The sequence below is a fragment of the Haliotis rubra genome, unplaced genomic scaffold (genome assembly GCF_003918875.1).
Source record: "Haliotis rubra isolate DU_JTF1 unplaced genomic scaffold, ASM391887v1 Scf310, whole genome shotgun sequence".
Taxonomy (NCBI): domain Eukaryota; kingdom Metazoa; phylum Mollusca; class Gastropoda; order Lepetellida; family Haliotidae; genus Haliotis; species Haliotis rubra.
The window spans coordinates 112,553-132,931 of NW_025766981.1; the positions used below are offsets into that span (position 1 = coordinate 112,553).

Below are 20,379 nucleotides of genomic sequence, written 5' to 3' on the forward strand. Positions count from 1 at the left end.
TGACCACTCAGTCCATTGTGTATTAATTTAAGCTTTGAAAGTAAATATTTAAAGAAAACACCAATCAAAAATGTACTTTATGTGATAGACAACTATATGTATAATAGAAGATACAAAACTTAGAAACAGTATGATATCTCACTCCGCTCGGTGTAGATTTGCTATGCTTGTCATTGATGGACATTGGTGCACATTGGTGCACGCAATAGGCTTTCCATATTGGACAATCGTTGTAAGCTTAATCAAATTTGGTTAGGACTTATGTCGTTTTATACATGTATTTACTTCCCAGCTACAATTCTAATTCATTAGATTAGCTTCCTCAGCTAATGTCCACTGCAACATTAACGAGCTGAGATGACCTACGTTCTTCAGAGTAGGAAACTGAAACCAATGAACGGAATTTGGACTTGCCCATTTTGACGGTGAGTTTGACGCCAATGTCCGTGTCCCACTCTCCACATTGCCCTTGTATGTCGAGGCAGCACTGGATGACTCGGTCTAACGCGACAGGGAGCTCTGACTCCACATTCACCCGCCACAGAGCAAGGATGGCATCACCTGGTAACGAAGAAAATAAAATAAACTGGCGTACAAAAGAAAGTACACACAAGGGCTTTTTGGTTTACTTTCCAAAAAGCGACGTAAATGTTTTGAAAAGAGTTTTTACAGTGATATATGAGTTACAGACTTTCCTAATATGTTGCCAAAGTACCACAGATATCGTGCCCAATTGCGAAGTTGCCAGTCAAAATCACAACACTTTTCAAATAATCCCAAAACACCAGGTGTCTACTTTCTTTTGTACGTCAGTATATAATAAACACCCAAGGTGTTTTGCAAATAACCCGTCGGGGTGCAATATTGAAGATGATCAAATCGACAAGAAATGTCACGTTTAACGTTATGACGTCTTATATTCAGTTCAACATTTATTGTTTGTTTTCTAATTCTGTACCACTTTTCGCATTCGTTTTAAGGCCGGGTGTTAAAATATACATTTTTAATGTCAATCATTTCCAAACAACAGATGCTTTTGAGTTGTCGGTGGATCCTTGAACCTAAACAAATGAAAAATGTTCTCCAAATTAAGGTTATGTACAGCAGAAGAATAGTGGATTTCGGAAGAAAATATAAACGAACTAGGGATTCACAATTTACACATCATGATGCGACTCTGGAAATGTGATGTGTTTTATGAACAAGTTTATACTGTATTGTTACCGGCGTATTTTAGGACGTCACCATCAGAGGAGAGAATGCCGTCCACGATGGCGCCCATGTATGAGTTGAGAGTGCTGGTGAGTGCATCAATACCGCTCTTCTCCATGGCGCTGTATTGCTCGCACAGTGACGTGAAGCCTGGGAATGTAGATATTGCATTGTTATGGTGAAGATCCAGGTAGGAATCGATCTTCACCAACCCATGCTTGTCGTAAAAGGCAACTAACGGGATCTAGTGTTCAGGCAATGACAAGAAACTTGTCCGTATTTAAATTATCAGAGGTACAGATAAGCTGCGTTATCTGCGTAATTTACGCAAATATTTATATGAAAACTCAATTCCTATCAGGTCTATTGCGTACAAGTACGCTTGAAGTTTTAAATAAATACTCATTAAATTTGATCTTACATGCGTACACACATAAATGTCACTTTTTAGCTTGCGTACCGGTGGTAAGATAAAATAACTCAGGTATATTGAGATGTTTTATTTCAACACGTGAACTTGGCTACTTGCAGTCTTTCTTATCGTTTCTCATATTACAGATCAAATATGAATAACAAACACGTAAAACAACATTTAAACTTTATATTACTTTTATACAAATTTATGGAAAATGGCAAAATACCCAATTGAGTTGGATTGAGGTGGGTACAATATATTTGGTTACTCAAAGGAAAATTAGGATACCCAATTGAGATTCATGAACACAAGCGAGTACATAACTCAATGACCCAAAAAGTTATCTGTAGCTCTGAGTATTTAACCAACCTGAGATGTCGGCAAACATCAAGACAGAGTGGTACTCTGTGCTCCATGGCATGGCTTTGGAATGGTCAGCGAAAGTGACCAGGCCTGGCACGTGCGGCGTTAGGGCCCGCACCTTCTGGTTTTGCTCCGCACGGCCGTGCTTCTTACGGAAGAGCGTGAGAGTTAAATCCGTGAAATTTGCTGGGGGAAAAACAAACAAGCATAGTGCACATTGTCATTTATATTATGACATATATAGAGAGAACGGTTGTAATTAATTCGTTTTGTATACTTTGTTTGGTTTAGATATTAATACGTCCAGTGATCTACCAAATTGGATCGATGGTGTTAAATATACTGCCGGTCTGTATCGAACCGGTTTACGTTTAATATGTTTCTTTCAAATATTCATTTCACCTAAAAGATTACCAACTCCAGAGACCATATAATAGATTATTATATGGTCTCTGCCAACTCGTACCGGTTAAGGTGTATTAAAGGAAATTCAGAATAAGAATCTAATATCATACAGATGATTTCATTTATTATTTTTTTTATAAACATTTGAATTCAAAACAACTGACCTCGCCTCTGTGTTTCACTGCTTTCCGCCTCCATGACAGACAACTTCGTGCGAGGATCAAGTGGTGAGATACTTAAAAATCATAGCTACCGCCATTTCCATCTTTCAGGGTCAACAAACACTTCAGACCCCGTTGCCAACTTGTGACGTCACAAAGCGCCTGGGAAATCCCCTACGGAAGCGGAAGCAGTATTTCACGCATGTCTAACATTGATACCATGGCGGAGGGAAGTTTCAAGTACGATCCAGGTAGATTTGTTTTTCTTGATATTGTCTGTATTCGACTAGTCTCAGTTGACAAAGTGATTGAATAGGGAGTTTAAAGCCGATATATTTGTTTTCCGTAATCTGATGTCACTTTCGTTGCTTAGTATTGTTGGTAACTTCAGTGTTTAGTTTCAGCGTTCGTGATTACATTTTAAGTTGATCATATTCATAACCTCAGTAGCTGCGTAGCTTTTGACAAAAAACACCCCACTTAAGTTAATTATATCAATCGAATCGGGGGATCTGTTTTATCGTAAGAAGCTAATTAGGCTCCGTCAGTGGCACACGTTTCACTGATCTCGCGAGCCTATCATTAGGGATAAATACACCACTGTCTCCAGCCTTTGGGTCCCCATATCTAATCAAGCTGCAACACCGCTTAGTGAATCTGAGGGTTAAGCATCGCTTTTCAATCAGACATCATTTCGTAGCTGCGCAATCGCAGTAAGTACTGCTCTGCTATCAAAATCTGATATTTTTTTAAGTAACCAGGATGTATGCCTTCTAACTTTCTGCTAAGATATGTAGCAGCCCTACACTTCAGTTTTATCATGTTTATAAACAGATTGTCAAAAGTTATACATCTGTAAACATAAAGTGTTCAAGTTTACCACATGTTGACTGCATTAGCTACTGTGTCACACTCCAGCAGCCAAGTCGGAAACAGGTAATTGAACTGAATACTTTGTGTGTAGATTCATTACTGTGACAAACTCTTCAAAACTTTCCAACTAAGCAAGCTTACATGCTGTGATTTTCATGAAATAATGTTCGTTGTTGTTCAAATCATCTTTACACGAACAGTCTTACTCATGTTTCGGTGATACTAATAGCTATGAGATTATTGTCCTTTCACCATATTGGTTATACCTTTCTGTTTCCTTGGCATGAATCATTAAATATATTGGCGTCTGCGATATTTCCAGATAAAAATTATGATGAAGAAACACTGGCACAACAAAGAAATATTGAAAAAGAGGTAAGACATTTGATTGCTTGGAAACATCAGTTACATCTTTGATATATTTTATTGAGAACATGAAATATGGTAACATGATTAATGTATGCCATTTATGTCGGATCTGTTTCTCAATTTTCTGCCTTTTTCCATTGCTGTCTGACAAACTCAAATGGTGGTTGTTTTGAGGGTTTAGTAAATATACTGAACAGTACTTTTTCTAAAAAAAAGTATGAAGATAATACCATATAGACAGTGAATGGAAATCTGATTTCCATCGGACATAGTTCCTTGTTATCTTGAATGACCAATGTCTGTATGATACTGTAACACAAGTCATTATGGATGACTGATTCCTATTCACTTCTGTATTTAACCTTGACAGTACTTTACTAGAACATATCGTAAGGGTGACCCACAATTTCAATTTCATTGCGTTATCATGGTTATGCTAGGCATATTTTTTTTCTAAACAGAGTTTGGTATTGTGACCTGTGAAGATCTGGGTTAGAATTGGTCTTCAGCAGCCAATGCTTGTCATAAGTGGCGACTAATTTTGTTGGGTGTTCAGACTTGCTGACTTGTTTGATGCATTTCATGGTATTTTGTCGATGCTCATGATGTCAATCACTGGACTTAATTATGTATAGATAGCCTTCATATAGTGGAATATTACTGTGAGTAGCGTTAAACAACAGTCAGACATTGAAAACAAACAGGTGTGGTAAAATACACAGTGAAGAACAACCATCTGTACATTTTCTCTCTTAATCGGTTGTGATGCTGTTACAAGATACCCACAAGATCAATGGGAAAGAAGTTTAATGCCTTGATGGGAAGGAATATTGTGTGTGAAACTGTTAACAAGATTACTGAAGGCTGAACAACGAATGTTGTATTTTATTATATCAGCTCCTGCTTTTACTGAACATAGGGCAGTGGGGTATCCTAGTGGTTAAGGTGTTCACTTGTCACGCCGAAGACCCGGGTTTGATTCCCCATATGGGCACAATGTATGAAGCCCATATCTGTACCCCATGCACTGTGGGGTGATATTGCTTGAATATTGCTAAAAGTGGTGTAAAACTAAACCCACTCACCATGCTCACTCACTTTACTGAACACATTCAAAATATACACAATTAATAGAGTTACCATTTCAGTGTTACCAGTTGCATGATTAACATTGCGAATATTTGATATCATGTTTCAGTCATCTGGATATGTAGACCTCCTACATTCTTGCTATTTCAATCACAAAAACATCAATGTTGTGTATAACATATATTATCTTGCCTCACACATAAATGTCGTTTTCCGATTGGCTGAGCGCTCTTCTAGTATTTTCAATGTACACTGCTTATCAAGCGAGTAACATTTTCTGTGTACCCCGCTGGGAATGCCGAACTCATTTGGTACTTCATAGTTATAATTCTTTATGTCAAATAACATTGAATCACTTATGATATACGGAAATTACCGATGTTTTGCGAATGCAAATCGATGGAAGGCAGATAACTCTACATTTGTTTTTCTTGTTGTCTTGTCGTCTGGCACTCTATACTATGATCCGATACCCATGCTTCAAACAGTTCCAAATTGCCATTGAGGTGTTCGTTAAGATAAATATGTTGTTCACTGGTCCCTTGGGGCCCATGGGTTGATGTACCCTTGATGTTTCTTTATGTTCCCCTCAGGGCTCAGGAAAATAAACAAACATCCAGGGTACATCAGCCCATGTCCCCCTCGAGACCAGTGAACAACATATATTACTTTCCAATGTTGATGAGCAGTATAAACTCAGTGACCAATGAGCATGATAAGATGGGGCATCACAAATACAAATAACTCACTGACTATAGTCCGTTTGGCTCAAAAGCGGACCGATGAATTGCAATCTAACTCGAAAACTAATAAAATAAAATACTCAATGAAACGCTGATCATAATCGAAACATCATACCTACTCTGTGATTTATTTGCAGAATTTTTGTCCCCAAAATAAAAAAGTTGTTTAACAAACTATCATTAAAATATTGACACAGTTCACTGTTTGTTACGAGGGACAGCCAGGTGTTCGAGAATGGATGGAGACGGCACAGCACAGGTTAATGAATAAATAACTTTGTCTGTGAACGTGCTCCTCGAACACCTGGCTGTCCCTTTCTCTGCACTCCTCCCTCATAACAAACAGTGAACTGTGTCAATATTTTAATGATAGTTTGTTAAACAACTTTTTTAATTTTGGGACAAAAATTCTGCAAATAAATCACAGAGTAGGTATGATGTTTCGATTATGATCAGCCTTTCATTGAGTATTTTATTTTTATTAGTGTTCGAGTTAGATTGCAATTCATAGGTCCGCTTTTGAGCCAAACGGACTATAAAATTCACTAAAAACCACTTTTATGTTTGTTGATTGGTTGGTTTGTTGTTTAACACAGCACTCAGCCGTATACCAGCTATATGGTGGCGATCTGTAAATAATCGAGTCTGTACCAGACAATCCAGTGATCAACAGCATGAGCGTTGATCTATGCAATTGGGATACGATGAATAAATGTATGTCTGAATTATTTTGTGAACAGTCGTAGCGCAACTATTTTCTGGTTCTAGATAACATTTGCCTTTTAACATTGGTCTATCATTTGTATTGTGTGTGTGCAGATCACAGACAGTCAGTCGCTGGTCAGTAGACAGCTGAGTGTGGAGGAACTTATCGAAGAGTATGCCAAAGAAGATGCGGTTTACCGCAAGAAGTTGGATGTAAGTGTTAGTGGTGTCCAGATGATCGGAAATAATTGAAAATCGATCGAAAGAAGGATTAAAAATGATTATCGATTGTAAAAAGCCATATTTTCGATTAATTGGAATTTTGTTGTTTTAGTTTAACACACTTGAATGAAGTAAACTAGCGATGAAATTTGACGAATATTCACAAACAAACATGCGCTCAACAGCTTAAAGCTATGCGCATTGTAAAATTGTAACTACTTTTATTGTTTAATTACAATTCCAGCGTCTTTCTTGCATGCATGCATTCATTGCATGACAGTATTAGTTACAGTCCGTTTGAGTCAGAAACGGACCGATGAATTGCAAATTTTATCATTGTACAAAATTGCCACATAAATATAAATAGTACACATGTTTATCATTTACTAATACCCAACAGCTTTCTTATATTTGAAAATTTTCCGGACTCCACCAAAAAAGTTGTTTCAGAAACTATCATCATTGAAAACGCAAAAGTTGTTATCTGTCGCGGCGGGGTGAAACCGCAGAAACGAACAGCCACTATCTCGTCGTGCACGGGATACACATGCCTGATGAAAAATGAAGTTGAATGCTGACGTGAAACAGTTTATGATTAAAGTGTACGATTTTTTCCGTGCTGAAGCCGAAAGGGGCAAACCATTTTATGCCATTAATACATTCCGTAAGCGGGCAGCAAAAGCTTTAGGAGTATCAGCAAGGGTACTGACAAATGTTCTGGAACACAAACATTGTGAGGGTGATGTGAAGCAGGTAGGGGTCGTGTCAAAATCACACAAATTAAAACATTTGGACAACTTTCAAAAGAACCTTGTAAGGCAGTCTATCAACAAGCTCTATTCTGAAAACAAATACATGTCGCTGAAAATTTTAAAAAGCATTTGAAGCAAGAACACAACCTCAGAGTATCAAAGTACACACTCTGGCGACTCTTACACTCTTTCGGGTATCGTTAAAACTTAAAAGAAGGGAGAGAATAGGTCAGTACTCTGTGAACGCCCTGATATCGTTCGCTTGAGAAATAATTTTCTCAGGGTTATAAAGAAGAAGCGCGAGGAAGGGTTCGAGCCAGTGTACTTGGACAAGACCTGGGTCAATGCCTCGCACACTGCCAGCAGTCAGTTGGTACCCGATGGGGGTGATAAGGGGTCACGTAGAAAGCTGCCTCTAGGGAAAGGAGAGAGACTAATCATTCTCCATGCTGGTTGCTCCAGTAAAGGCTTTCTCCCAGGCTGCGACTTGGTATTCAGGGCAAAGTCCACAGATAACAGAGACTACCATTCCGAGATGAATGGTGCGGTTTTCCTCGATTGGGTTAAAAACAAGTTGGTACCAGCTCTACCAGAGAAGTCTTTTATCGTAATGGACAATGCCCCATACCACAGCGTGCAGGACCCCGACAGTAAAGCCCCGACATCGAACAGTCGAAAAGGTGATATGATAACGTGGGTCGACAAATTTCAGATCGCACAGCCTTCAAAGGCAACGAGGCCTCAGCTATATGAGATCATAAAACCCCACAAAGGTGAACCTTTCTGCAAAGTTGACAGTTACATAAAAAGTAAGGGGCACGATATTCTGCGACTTCCACCCTATCACTGTGACCTTAACCCCATTGAAATGATATGGGGTATTGTCAAAGGAGATGTTGCCAGATCAAACACAACTTTTAGATTACGTGACGTAGAGGTTTTGGTTAAGGAATCCCTTAACAAAATCACGACTGAAACTTGGCAAAACTGTGTCAACAAGGTAGCTAACGTCATTGAACAAGGTTACTGGTCTCGGGATGGCTTACAACAGGCAACTGTGGCACCACTTGTCATCCCTTTAAGTCGTGACTATGACACTACGACGGACGAGGAACCGACAGGTCTCCCAGAATAGATTTTGAGATGTCCCCGGCCATGACTGGTTGTTCCGTTTCTGCGGTTTCACCCCGCCGCGACAGATATAACAACTTTTGAGTTTTTAATGCTGATAGTTTCTTAAACAACTTTTTTGGTGGAGTCCGGAAAATGTTCAAATATAAGAAAGCTGTTGGGTATTAGTAAATGATAAACATGTGTACTATTTATATTTATGTGGCAATTTTGTACAATGATAAAATTTGCAATTCATCGGTCCGTTTCTGACTCAAACGGACTGTATAAGGAACATTTATTAGAAAAAAATCTGGGGAAAAACCCTTCAAATTGGTGATTTCATTAAAAATGTATATATTTCGATTATAATCGATAATCGTTCACCACAATCCTCCGATAATCGATAGTGGATTTGTTTTCCGATTCCCAACATTAGTAAGTGTGTTTTTAGATGGATTGTTGGTTTTAAACAGAGAGGTGATTTTATTGGGGGGTTATGAAATGATATGTATCCCAATGATATGGGTTTAATACAATTGGTATCTTGATACAAATTACAATACCAATGTTCCATAAGGTTTTTCTTTACAGATGAAACATATCCCTGAATCATTTCTTTTTAAATTTGAGATTAAAGTTGGGATATTGTAGGCCAGAGACGAAGACGATAGACGATTGTAACAAATAAACCCATTTAAATTGGAAAGGAGCCCCAGGGCGGTCAGTCTCGACTTACTTCATTTAGCATTGCAGGGAGGGCTAGGCTGTAGGTAACTAATATGGTTCAGGGACTGTGAGACAGACTATGCACACAGATATGATGTTTTATTAATATTGTGTCAGAGGCCCAGATAAGCTGCGTATCCGGGTAAAATACGCATAGAATTACTCATTGAAAAATAATTGTTGCGTACCAATTACGCATTTAAAATGTTAGATACGCAGAGAGTTTAAAACAAATGCGCACAGAATATATTTATAAAAATTGCTTCCGTAATGATCGATTGCTATCAAGTTGTACTGTTACTGTGTTAGTATAGGACAAGTGTTGTGCTGTCAGTATAGGATGAGTGATTTTTGATGAAATCATTTCCATTATATTTAAGTTGGTTTTGATTAGGTATGACATAAGGCAGAACATACCTGCTTAGTAAACTTACTCAATGGCATGTACTTAGGTGAGTAAAATGACTGAAATACGCACATATTTGAAAGCAGTGGGTAACAGAAAAAGAAATACCCACTCAACATTCATAATACCCACTCCAAAAAAATACAGTGGGTACAGTACCCACATGAGCTAAATCTTATCTGGAGCTCTGTTGTGTTAACATTTAGATCTGGAATTAGCAACCTGGTAAACTTGGTAAGCTTACTGAGTTATTCATTTCATCATTGCTATCATAAATGTCTCAGTGATGATTGATAATCTAGATGCTAGTGACTGAGGGGGCATCTCAAAATGTTAATATTAAATAAGAAACTTGATACATGACTGTTTTAGACATATCCCTGAACATACTGCTGTATAACATAATTGTGATAATTATGACGAGGTGTAACGATACGATAGGGCAGCAATGCGATACATATCCCATTAATATGGGTCGATGTGATTCGTATCCTGATACATTGTTTTATTTTATAGGTTCATATTTGCTCTCTTTCTGCTGGTGAATAGCATCCCTGAATCATTTGTCTTTAAGTCTCAGACAGCAGAGATGGGATATTATAGGGGAGAAATATATAAGTTTATTGGCTTTGTAGGGCTGGACGATTCACTGATGCACCGATACATCATGATACATTTAAGTTTGATACGGCGATCGTATCGTCGACTGGTGTATCGATACAAAACGATATACACAAGTTTTTCAAAACAGTGTTATCTTAAACATGTTAAAGTACTTATTTAGAGAAAATATGCAAGTATATATGATAGAGTTACTTGTTTGTTTATGATAATAGTTTTATTATTATACACAAATACCTTGAAATAAATTATTTTAATCTTAATACTGTGTCATTCTTTCAAGGTGTATGTATCGTGATACGTATCGTATCGCAGGTAAAATATCGTGATATGTATTGTGTTGTGACATAGTGTATCGTCCCAGGCCTAGCGCTTTGCAGATTCTGCTGTTTATAGTCAATCAGGAAATATTGGAGAATCTGCATCATGGTTCTTCCACAATTCCTGTTAATACATGTAGTCACATCTTTTTATATCAGTATAACCTGTAATTGTATGTACAGTATGTATTGTGATATGGGAGTCAGACATCAGTGTTGACAAGTTGACAAATTTATTGTCAAGTTGATATTCATAACTTTTATATGAATCACTTCTAATTGCCAGTTAAAGGCCTTAAAAATTGTTTTTGTCATGTGGAAATCTTGTTATCCTCAGTCAATATTGACTAAATGTACCTCTGGAAAGTGTAAACATTTGCGTAAGTATGACGAAAATCCCTCTGAGATCAAGGTAATGTTGCTTATTATGATTCCTTAGGGTAGCCTAGTGGTTATTCGCCCCGAAGACCCGGTTGAATCCCCACATGGGTAAAATGTGTGAAGCCCCTTTCTTGTGTTCCCAGCGTGATGTTGCTGGAATATTGCCAAAAGCGTTGTAAAACCAAAACTCAGTCAGTCAGCTTATGATGATTGTGATCATGCTTATGACACGTTAGCTGATTTGTTGATCAGAATACCATGAAGCTAGCTGCGCAATGCGTTGAAATAGGTCACATCAGGTGATCATAGCCGAGCAATATATTCATTCCATTTTTGTGGTAAAAAAAGCCCAGCTGCATGAAAGCAGATTCTGCAACATGGAATCCAAAATTGTTAGCTGAAGAAAACAGATTTTATGTTAAAACCCTAAAGGAGACTGTGTATCCATGGAAGCAGTTTGTTATTATTTCCTGGACTCAATTACATTGTTGATATATCTATCAACCCTTGTGACATGTCCTTATTTCATTACACTTAGGGGCAGTGGGGTAGCCTAGTGGGTAAAGCGTTCGCTCGTCATGCCAAAAGACCCGAGCTCGATTTCCCACATGGGTAGAATGTGTGAAGCCCATTTTTGGTGTTCCCCCACCGTGATATTGCTGGAATATTGCTAAAAGTGGCATAAAACTAAACTCACTCACTCTTTTTCATTACACTTAGGCACAATGGGATAGCCCAGTGGTTAAAGCATTCGCACTTCACGCCGAAGACCCTGGTTCGATTTCCCACATGGGTACAATGTGTGAAGCCCATTTCTGGTGTTCCCCGCTCTGATATTGCTGGAATTTTGCTAAAAGCGGCATAAAACTAAATTCACTCACTCACTCATTCAATATTTGCAAACATTGTGCCCGGTTGTCTAAGGCTTGCTATGCAGAGTTGTGTCCCTTTGGAAAGAAACCTCCTAATGATGGTTTGAATGTTAGTTCACCCTGATTGTGTTGCCAGGTTTGTCAACACCATTCATGTGCAAAGTGGCAAACATCTGAGACTGCATTACTTTAGGTCCCTTCTGAATTTATGCTGCCATGCCATAATGTAGCTCATTACTGGAATATTGTTCAAAGTGGTGTTGATCACTCACTCACTCACTCACTCACTCACTCACTCACTCACTCACTCACTCACTCACTCACTCACTCACTCACTCACTCACTCACTCACTCACTCACTCACGGAAGAGGCAGCTAACGGGATCGGGTGGTCAGGCTAGCTGATTTGGTTGACACAACACATGTCATGGTTTACTAACTGCATAGATTGATGCTTATGATGTTGATCACTGGATTGTCTGGTCCAGACTTGATTATTTAGAGACCGACGCCACATAGCTGGAATATTGGAGAGTGGCGTAAAACAGAACTAACTCACTCACTCACTAACTCACATTGTTTCAAACGCAATTTTTGTTGAGAAGGATGTAATTTTTAATATAGTTTTAGACTGGGCTGAACTGACTCTTGTGTGTTATTATTAATGCAGGATTTGCGGTCAAGGTACAAAAAGGTGAGAAAGACTCGAGGGGATGGAAACTGCTTTTTCCGGGCATTTGGTTTTTCCTACCTGGAGAAGCTTCTTGCAGACGATACAGACATGCCAAGGTGGGTCCCTTGTTATTTAGCAAAGGTATGATGAAGAAATCACACCTTAATATATTGTACTGTGTTTACTGCATAGCTACTGGAGTTGTCGTTGCATGCAACATCAGAACTGGAATTGTGTCGTAAGTCACCTAAGAGGTTACAAGAGTCACATCATGCAATAGGAAGTGATGTCAGATGTACCAAAATTTGATATTGTGAAGGAAAAACAGGAAATTTGGCATTATGCATCCATTTACCTTGTGAGGATGAGTCTATGTGATAAGTCACTGCGCTCAACAGGCTGCATGAGTTGAATACTCCCCACGGAGTTGAGTTGGTTTAAACAATGCCAAAAAAGAAAAGAAAAGACATCCGTTGATCAAGGGAAGACTCCAGCGCCTTGAGCATGTACTAGTTGTGTGGATATGTGTGCTATATAAATATCCTATAAGACATAAATAATAATTTTTTTATAACTTTATTTCTTTTCACTGGTACATGTTTTACAATAAATGGATAGTTCATAGTTCAATACACATAGTATCAAATCAAAATGGGTATAACAATTCAGCAGCTGATAGTTATGGCTTTTACAGGAGATGTATTGTTCAGGTAAATAGGCAATGACATATTGACCAGTATTTCATGAATTTGGTGTAATCACAAGTTAAGGATGAGATATATCTAACTTTATGATATGAACTGATTACATCTCTTTTGATATGTTGGAAATGCGGTGGTAGTTTCGAAAGTTTGCATTTAAAAATGTTGAATTTAGTTGTATTTATAATCAGATTAACAACATCATTTTGCTGTTCATAATAGCCAAATAGGATATGTAGTTTGGTAAAATCTAGTTTATTCCTGTTTTCTCCTCGATCCATTCTTCAAATTCTCTCCAGATATGGCTAACTTTTGTACATTCGTAAAAGAGGTGTGTTCATTTCAATTGGGTATCCTAATTTTTCTTTGAGTAACCAAATAAAGTGTACCCACCTCACTCAAACTCAGTTGCGTATTTTGCCATTTTTCTCCTCGATCCATTCTTCTAGCTCTTTCCAGGTATGACTAACTTTTGTACATTCGTAAAAGAGGTGTGTTATTGATTCAATGTCAGTTTTGCTTTGATAAGTAACAATATATTATTGTCTTATGTTTGTTTATAATTTCATATTTCATGTTAAATTATGTAGATATTTATGGGTCCTAGAATTTTCAATGGGTCAGACAGACATATGAAACTTACAGGACCCAATGTCCTGTTCCTTTGAAACACCATTCGAGAACACTGTTAAATGTGAGTTTGTCCTCATTATTTATGAAGTGGCCGAGAGATGATCGCGAGGTATTGATGAAAAATAATGCAAGGTTATTTTAATTAGGTATAAATAAATAAATGGGAATAATTCATATTTGTATATATGGATATATTCTGACTTCACTGCTGGAACCCGTGAAGATCGGGGTAGAATAGGTCTTCAGCAACCCATGCTTGTCGTAAGTGGCGACTAACGGGATTGGGTGGTCGGGCTCACTGACTTGGTTGACAGTGACACATGTCATTGGTTCCCAATTGCGCAGATCAATGCTCATGCTGTTGATCACTGGATTGTCTGGTCCAGACTCGATTATTTACAGACCATCATATAGCTGGAATATTGCTGAGTGCGGCGTAAAACTAAACTCACTCACTCACTGCTGGAAATCGTCACTGAGTCCTAAATGACAGATCCTGCCTGTCCCTCTGATTAATATTGGCAATGATATGGTAGACGTAGGGTATGCATAGCATAGTTATCATTGTGGTCTCATAAAAATGCTACCTCTATTGCATAAGGATTTAGTTCCTCCAGCCTCTCTCATCTATTCTGAGTATAGAGTTAACCTTATAACAATGTTATGAATGGTAGACTTCCACGACAACATGTCCACACAATATTAACAATAGTAGACTGTGACTGCAACCACAGGGGCTTGTATAGCGAGTGAGTTTAGTTTTATGTCACACTCAGCAATATGCCCGCTATATGGCGGTTTGTAAAACGAAAAACTGGTTCAAGTCATTTATTGTGACTGGGTATAGACCTTTGTCGCATAGTGCTAAGACCCTGTCGGTGACCAATATGTAACTTGATGCCAGTTTTTTTGTGTTACAAGCTCAGGTTTCTGCAACACACCATATCATACTCCTAGGCCAAATGTAGAGATAACATCATTATCAGGTAATATGATACACCAGGCCTTATCACCCATACTGCATATCCTGATCATGTTGAACATCAGTGCTTGTCACCGTCCATTAAACCATGCGGTTAATACTCATGCAGTTGGTCTATGAACATGTGGACACTGTTTCAACAGCAGGGTAATCCTTGTTTGTTTTCAGCAACCTGATACATTCTGTGTCTAGTTCCACATTGACAAGAATCTCTGGAGGGTGGGAGTTGTCATACCAATTACTGGATAACGCTTTTACTGCTGCTGAGAGATCCTAAAAGATATGGACTTTTCTAACATTTGGCCTAGGACTATATCAACAAGAGTAGACTTTGATGGCTACATACAGACACGGTGGCCACAATGATGTCTGTATGATGTCAATAGTGACGTCAGCATTACACCATTACATGGCCATGATGAATATTATTGCTGTCAATTTTCAGGTTCAAGGAGATAGCTAGCAAGAGTAAAGACGAATTAGTCACTCTGGGCTTTCCACAATTTACCATTGAAGATTTTCATGAAACAGTAAGTTTGTTTTAGACGTTTACTTGATCAGAGCAGTGTTTAGAATAATCACCAACTGAAGGAGCTAAGTCACTGTTGATCTAGAACTGATATGTGAAACACAGAACTGCAATTTTCCATGCCCATTTCTGATATTCTTGTCATTTCATAAATCATGTCTTCATGATTGTCTCTGTGATGCACTTATAGTTTGTAAGTCATTATGGTCCTGTCAGACACGCCCTGCACACAAATACATATACCTTCATAACTGTCAGACACATCATACATATACCAGACATTGTCAGACACATCATACATATACCAGGCATAACTGTCAGACACATCATACATATACCAGGCATTACTGTCAGACACATCATGCACATATCAGACATACCTGCACATCATACGTATACCAGACATAACTGTCAGACACATCATTATACATATACCTACATAACTGTCAGACACATCATGCATATGCACATATCAGACATACTGTCAGACACATCATACATATACCTACATAACTGTCAGACACATCATGCATATATCAGACATACCTGCACATCATACATATACCAGGCATAACTGTCAGACACATCATGCATATATCAGACATACCTGCACACCATACATATACCAGGCATTACCAGAGACATCATGCATACCTGCTCATACATATACATCATGTACCTACATAACTGTCAGACACATCATGCATATATCAGACATACCTGCACACCATACATATACCAGGCATTACTATCAGAGACATCATGCATATATCAAACATACCTGCTCATCACACATATACCTACATAACTGTCAGACACATCATGCATATATCAGACATACCTGCACACCATACATATACCAGGCATTACTATCAGACACGTCATGCATATATCAGACATACCTGCTCATCACACATATACCTACATAACTGTCAGACACATCATGCATATATCAGACATACCTGCACACCATACATTTACCTAAGTTTGTTAGATACTCTTATGAAAGACACAGCACTTTATTGTTGTATGTTGTAGTCATGGCAATATGCACACTTCTGTTTCAGTTTATGGACATCATAACACAGGTAGAGAGCAAATGTCCACTACCTGAACTTGCGACCTCCTTCAATGACCAGGGTCTGTCAGACTACTTTGTTGTATATTTAAGGTAATCCACTTCATCTTGGGTTGCAATAATTCAATTGTCAGATCTGGCTGTTGCTATGTGACTGACTGTGTGTACACTGATTCACATGTCATGCTGTGATTCAGTGATTCACATGTCATGCTGTGATTCAGGCTGTGCTATGTGTCCTTATGTGTGGACATTGATTCACATGTCATGCTGTGATTCAGGCTGTGCAATGTGACTCTTCATGTACACTGATTCACATGTCATGCTGTGATTCAGGCTGTGCTGTGCTTGTGTGTGACATTGTGATGCTGTGATTCAGGCTGTACATGTGATTCATGTACATGTCATGCTGTGATTCAGGCTGTGCTGTGTGACTGTTTGTGTGTGTACATTGATTCACATGTCATGCTGTGATTCAGGCTGTGCAATGTGACTCTTCATGTACACCGATTCACATGTCATGCTGTAATCAAGGTTAATTGTTTTGACATTTCTGGTGTCCCCTGCCGTGATATTGCTGTAATATTGCCAAAAGCGGCGTAAAACCATACTCACTCACTAATTGTTTTGATTGCCATTCTAGAAGTTGGCGAGTCAAAAATGAAGCATAGAACTTTATGGATGACAACTTCTTTTTTTTGCATAGAGCAACGTTTCGATATAGATTGTTACACCGTTATCAGGATAAAAGTGTAATTTAGGCTGTTGCTATGTGACTGTCTGTGTGTACACTGATTCACATGTCATGTTGTAATCTAGGCTCATGCTATGTGACTGTCTGTGTGTACACTGATTCACATGTCATGCTGTGATCAAAGTTGTTGCAATGTGACAGTGTGTACAGTGATTCACATGTTACGCTGTAATCCAGGCTGTTGCTATGTGACAGTGTGTACAGTGATTCACATGTCATGTTGTAATCCAGACTGTTGCTATGTGACAGTGTGTACAGTGATTCACATGTCATGCTGTAATCCAGACTGTTGCTATGTGACAGTGTGTACAGTGATTCACATGTCATGTTGTAATCCAGGCTGTTGCTATGTGACAGTGTGTACAGTGATTCACATGTCATGCTGTAATCCAGGCTGTTGCAATGTGACAGTGTGTACAGTGATTCACATGTTACGCTGTAATCCAGACTGTTGCTATGTGACAGTGTGTACACTGATTCACATGCCATTGTGTAATCCAGGCTGTTGCAATGTGACAGTGTGTACAGTGATTCACATGTTACGCTGTAATCCAGGCTGTTGCTATGTGACAGTGTGTACAGTGATTCACATGTCATGCTGTAATCCAGACTGTTGCTATGTGACAGTGTGTACAGTGATTCACATGTCATGTTGTGATTCAGGCTACTGGTGTCAGGGCATCTTCAGAAGGAAAGTGACTTCTTTATCAACTTCATTGAAGGTGGCCGAACTGTGAAAGAATTCTGCGGCCAGGTAGGATATCTTTTTCTTTCTAAAAATTATTAGGAAATATTTCACACTTTCCACGAAACAGCAAGAGACCATGATATGCAAATAATCATAATGATGTGTATTACAGTAAATATTGTTTTGTCCCACATAAATATTGAGATAATTATTGATTGATATTTTGAATGATGTATATCAATAGCCAGCCCAGTAAATTATGCTAGTCACTTAAGGCATTGTATGGTCAGACTATGTCACTTTCAGGCCCATGTTCAGCAGTAATTAGTTAGCCTGAGCGAAAAATAGACAGAGGATATTTCATGCATAAATACAGGAAATGACTTTTGCCAATCAAGTGAAATCAAATCAAATTTCTGTCACTGCAGTGAAAATGTCACTTTTCGCAAAGTCAGAAATCTGTCTCACTTAATCAAATAATAAATTTACTCCTTCGTTCATGTTTGAAAAACTGATTGTTTGTTTTACAGGAAGTGGAACCAATGGGAAAGGAAAGTGACCATATCCATATCATAGCCTTGACCTCTGCCCTTGGAGTTGGGGTCAGGGTCGAGTACATGGATCGCAACGAGGGACCAACTTGCAATCATCATGATTTCCCAGAAGGCAGCAGGCCTTCCATACATCTGCTATATCGACCAGGACATTACGATATCTTGTACCCCTAATGTTGAGATGCATGGAAGGATTGGACTCTGTGAGATTTACCCGGTGTCAGTTCTCAGTCGACTGAAACCTGACTGAAAATCATCTGGTGTCACAGGATATATTTTCAAGACAACCTTGTGTAATGACAACAAAATGTTTATAACATATTATCGGATAAACATTTTGTTTTAGAAGTTAACTATTGCTCTATTATTTATGTACAAATGGCTGGAATAAATGTGGCAACTGTTGTATCATTTGCTGAACTGGTCCTTATCATACAAGAGTCTGTGACGAATTCTTCCTTCTGTTGCTCATCTATGGTCTAGAGGTGAGTGGAAATGTTTGCCATGAACTTTAGATGAAGTTAAGACATGATAATTATTATTCTGTGTTAAATTGGGAAGTTTGGTCTACCAAATCGGGTACCACTAATATATTGTCTGTTTGTACTGGGTAAGAAACATTGTATAATCAAACAGTCCCTGTTTAGTTGGCAGAGACATCTCTAAGTTTAAATGTTGAATGTATATTTAAGGCCTTAATAAATCAGTTGTGAGATTTTCATCTCTGTCTGCTTTTCTGTTACACAGGAACAATATCCTACTGTCCAGCACTGCTTTTCTGTAAACAGAGACAGTGTCCTACTGTCTAGCATCAGTCTCTTTTAAGAGTGGCAGTGTCCCACTATCTTGCACTGCTTTTCTGTAAACAGGAACTGTGTCTATCTGTCCAGGGCATCTCTTTTTAACAGGGGGCGGTGGGGTAGCCTAGTGGTTAAAGCGTTGGCTCGTCACGCCGAAGACCGGGTTGAATCCCCACATGGTACAATGTGTGAAGCCCATTTCTGGTGTCCCCCGCCGTGATGTTGCTGGAATATTGCTAAAAGCGGTGTAAAACCAAACTCAGTCAGTCAGTCTTTTTAACAGCAACAGTGTCCCACTGTTTAGCACTGCTTTCTGTTTAACTGGGACAGTGTCCCACTGTTGAGCACAGCTGTTTTGCTAAGAGGGACAGTGTCCATTTTAACTGGGGCACTGTCTTACTGTCTAGCACTGCTTTTCTGTAAACAAGAACAGCATCTATCTGTCCAGCACATCTCTTTTTTACAGCAACAGTGTCCTGCTGTCCAGCACTGCTCTTCTGCAAGCAGGGACAGTGTCCATCTGTCTAGCACTGTGTCTCTTTTTAACAGCAACAGTGTCCTGCTGTCCAGCACTGCTTTTCTGCAAGCAGGGACAGTGTCCATCTGTCTAGCACTGCGTCTCTTTTTAACAGCAATAGTGTCCTACTGTCCAACACTGCTTTTCTGCAAGCAGGGACAGTGTCCATCTGTCTAGCACTGTGTCTCTTTTTAACAGCAACAGTGTCCTGCTGTCTAGCACTGCGTCTCTTTTTAACAGCAATAGTGTCCTACTGTCCAACACTGCTTTTCTGCAAGCAGGGACAGTGTCCATCTGTCTAGCACTGCGTCTCTTTTTAACAGCAACAGTGTCCTACTGTCCAACACTGCTTTTCTGCAAGCAGGGACAGTGTCCATCTGTCTAGCACTGCGTCTCTTTTTAACAGCAATAGTGTCCTACTGTCCAGCACTGCTTTTCTGCAAGCAGGGACAGTGTCCATCTGTCTAGCACTGTGTCTCTTTTTAACAGCAATAGTGTCCTACTGTCCAGCACTGCTTTTCTGCAAGCAGGGACAGTGTCTATCTGTCTAGCACTGCGTCTCTTTTTAACAGCAATAGTGTCCTACTGTCCAGCACTGCTTTTCTGCAAGCAGGGACAGTGTCCATCTGTCTAGCACTGCATCTCTTTTTAACAGCAATAGTGTCCTACTGTCCAGCACTGCTTTTCTGCAAGCAGGGACAGTGTCCATCTGTCTAGCACTG

At 39.0% G+C, this 20,379-nt stretch overlaps 2 protein-coding genes across 2 annotated transcripts in view; one reads left to right on the forward strand and one right to left on the reverse strand.

Moving 5' to 3' along the window:
- Positions 1–2,682, reverse strand: part of LOC124283205 (adenylate cyclase type 10-like) — a 43,361-nt gene extending 40,679 nt beyond the window's left edge. Inside the window, 4 exon segments of the mRNA XM_046719236.1 lie at positions 415–561; positions 1,225–1,362; positions 1,997–2,176; positions 2,560–2,682. Coding sequence (XP_046575192.1) covers positions 415–561; positions 1,225–1,362; positions 1,997–2,176; positions 2,560–2,593 — 499 coding nt within the window. The 5' untranslated portion in view covers positions 2,594–2,682.
- Positions 2,683–2,685: 3 nt separating this feature from the next.
- Positions 2,686–19,061, forward strand: LOC124283160 (ubiquitin thioesterase OTUB1-like). The gene is made up of 8 exons (XM_046719187.1): positions 2,686–2,807; positions 3,752–3,804; positions 6,450–6,548; positions 12,419–12,537; positions 15,183–15,267; positions 16,334–16,437; positions 17,762–17,852; positions 18,317–19,061. Exons 1-8 carry the CDS (start codon positions 2,759–2,761, stop codon positions 18,512–18,514), a joined length of 798 nt encoding a protein of 265 aa, XP_046575143.1. The 5' UTR covers positions 2,686–2,758; the 3' UTR covers positions 18,515–19,061.
- Positions 19,062–20,379: the final 1,318 nt, after the last annotated feature.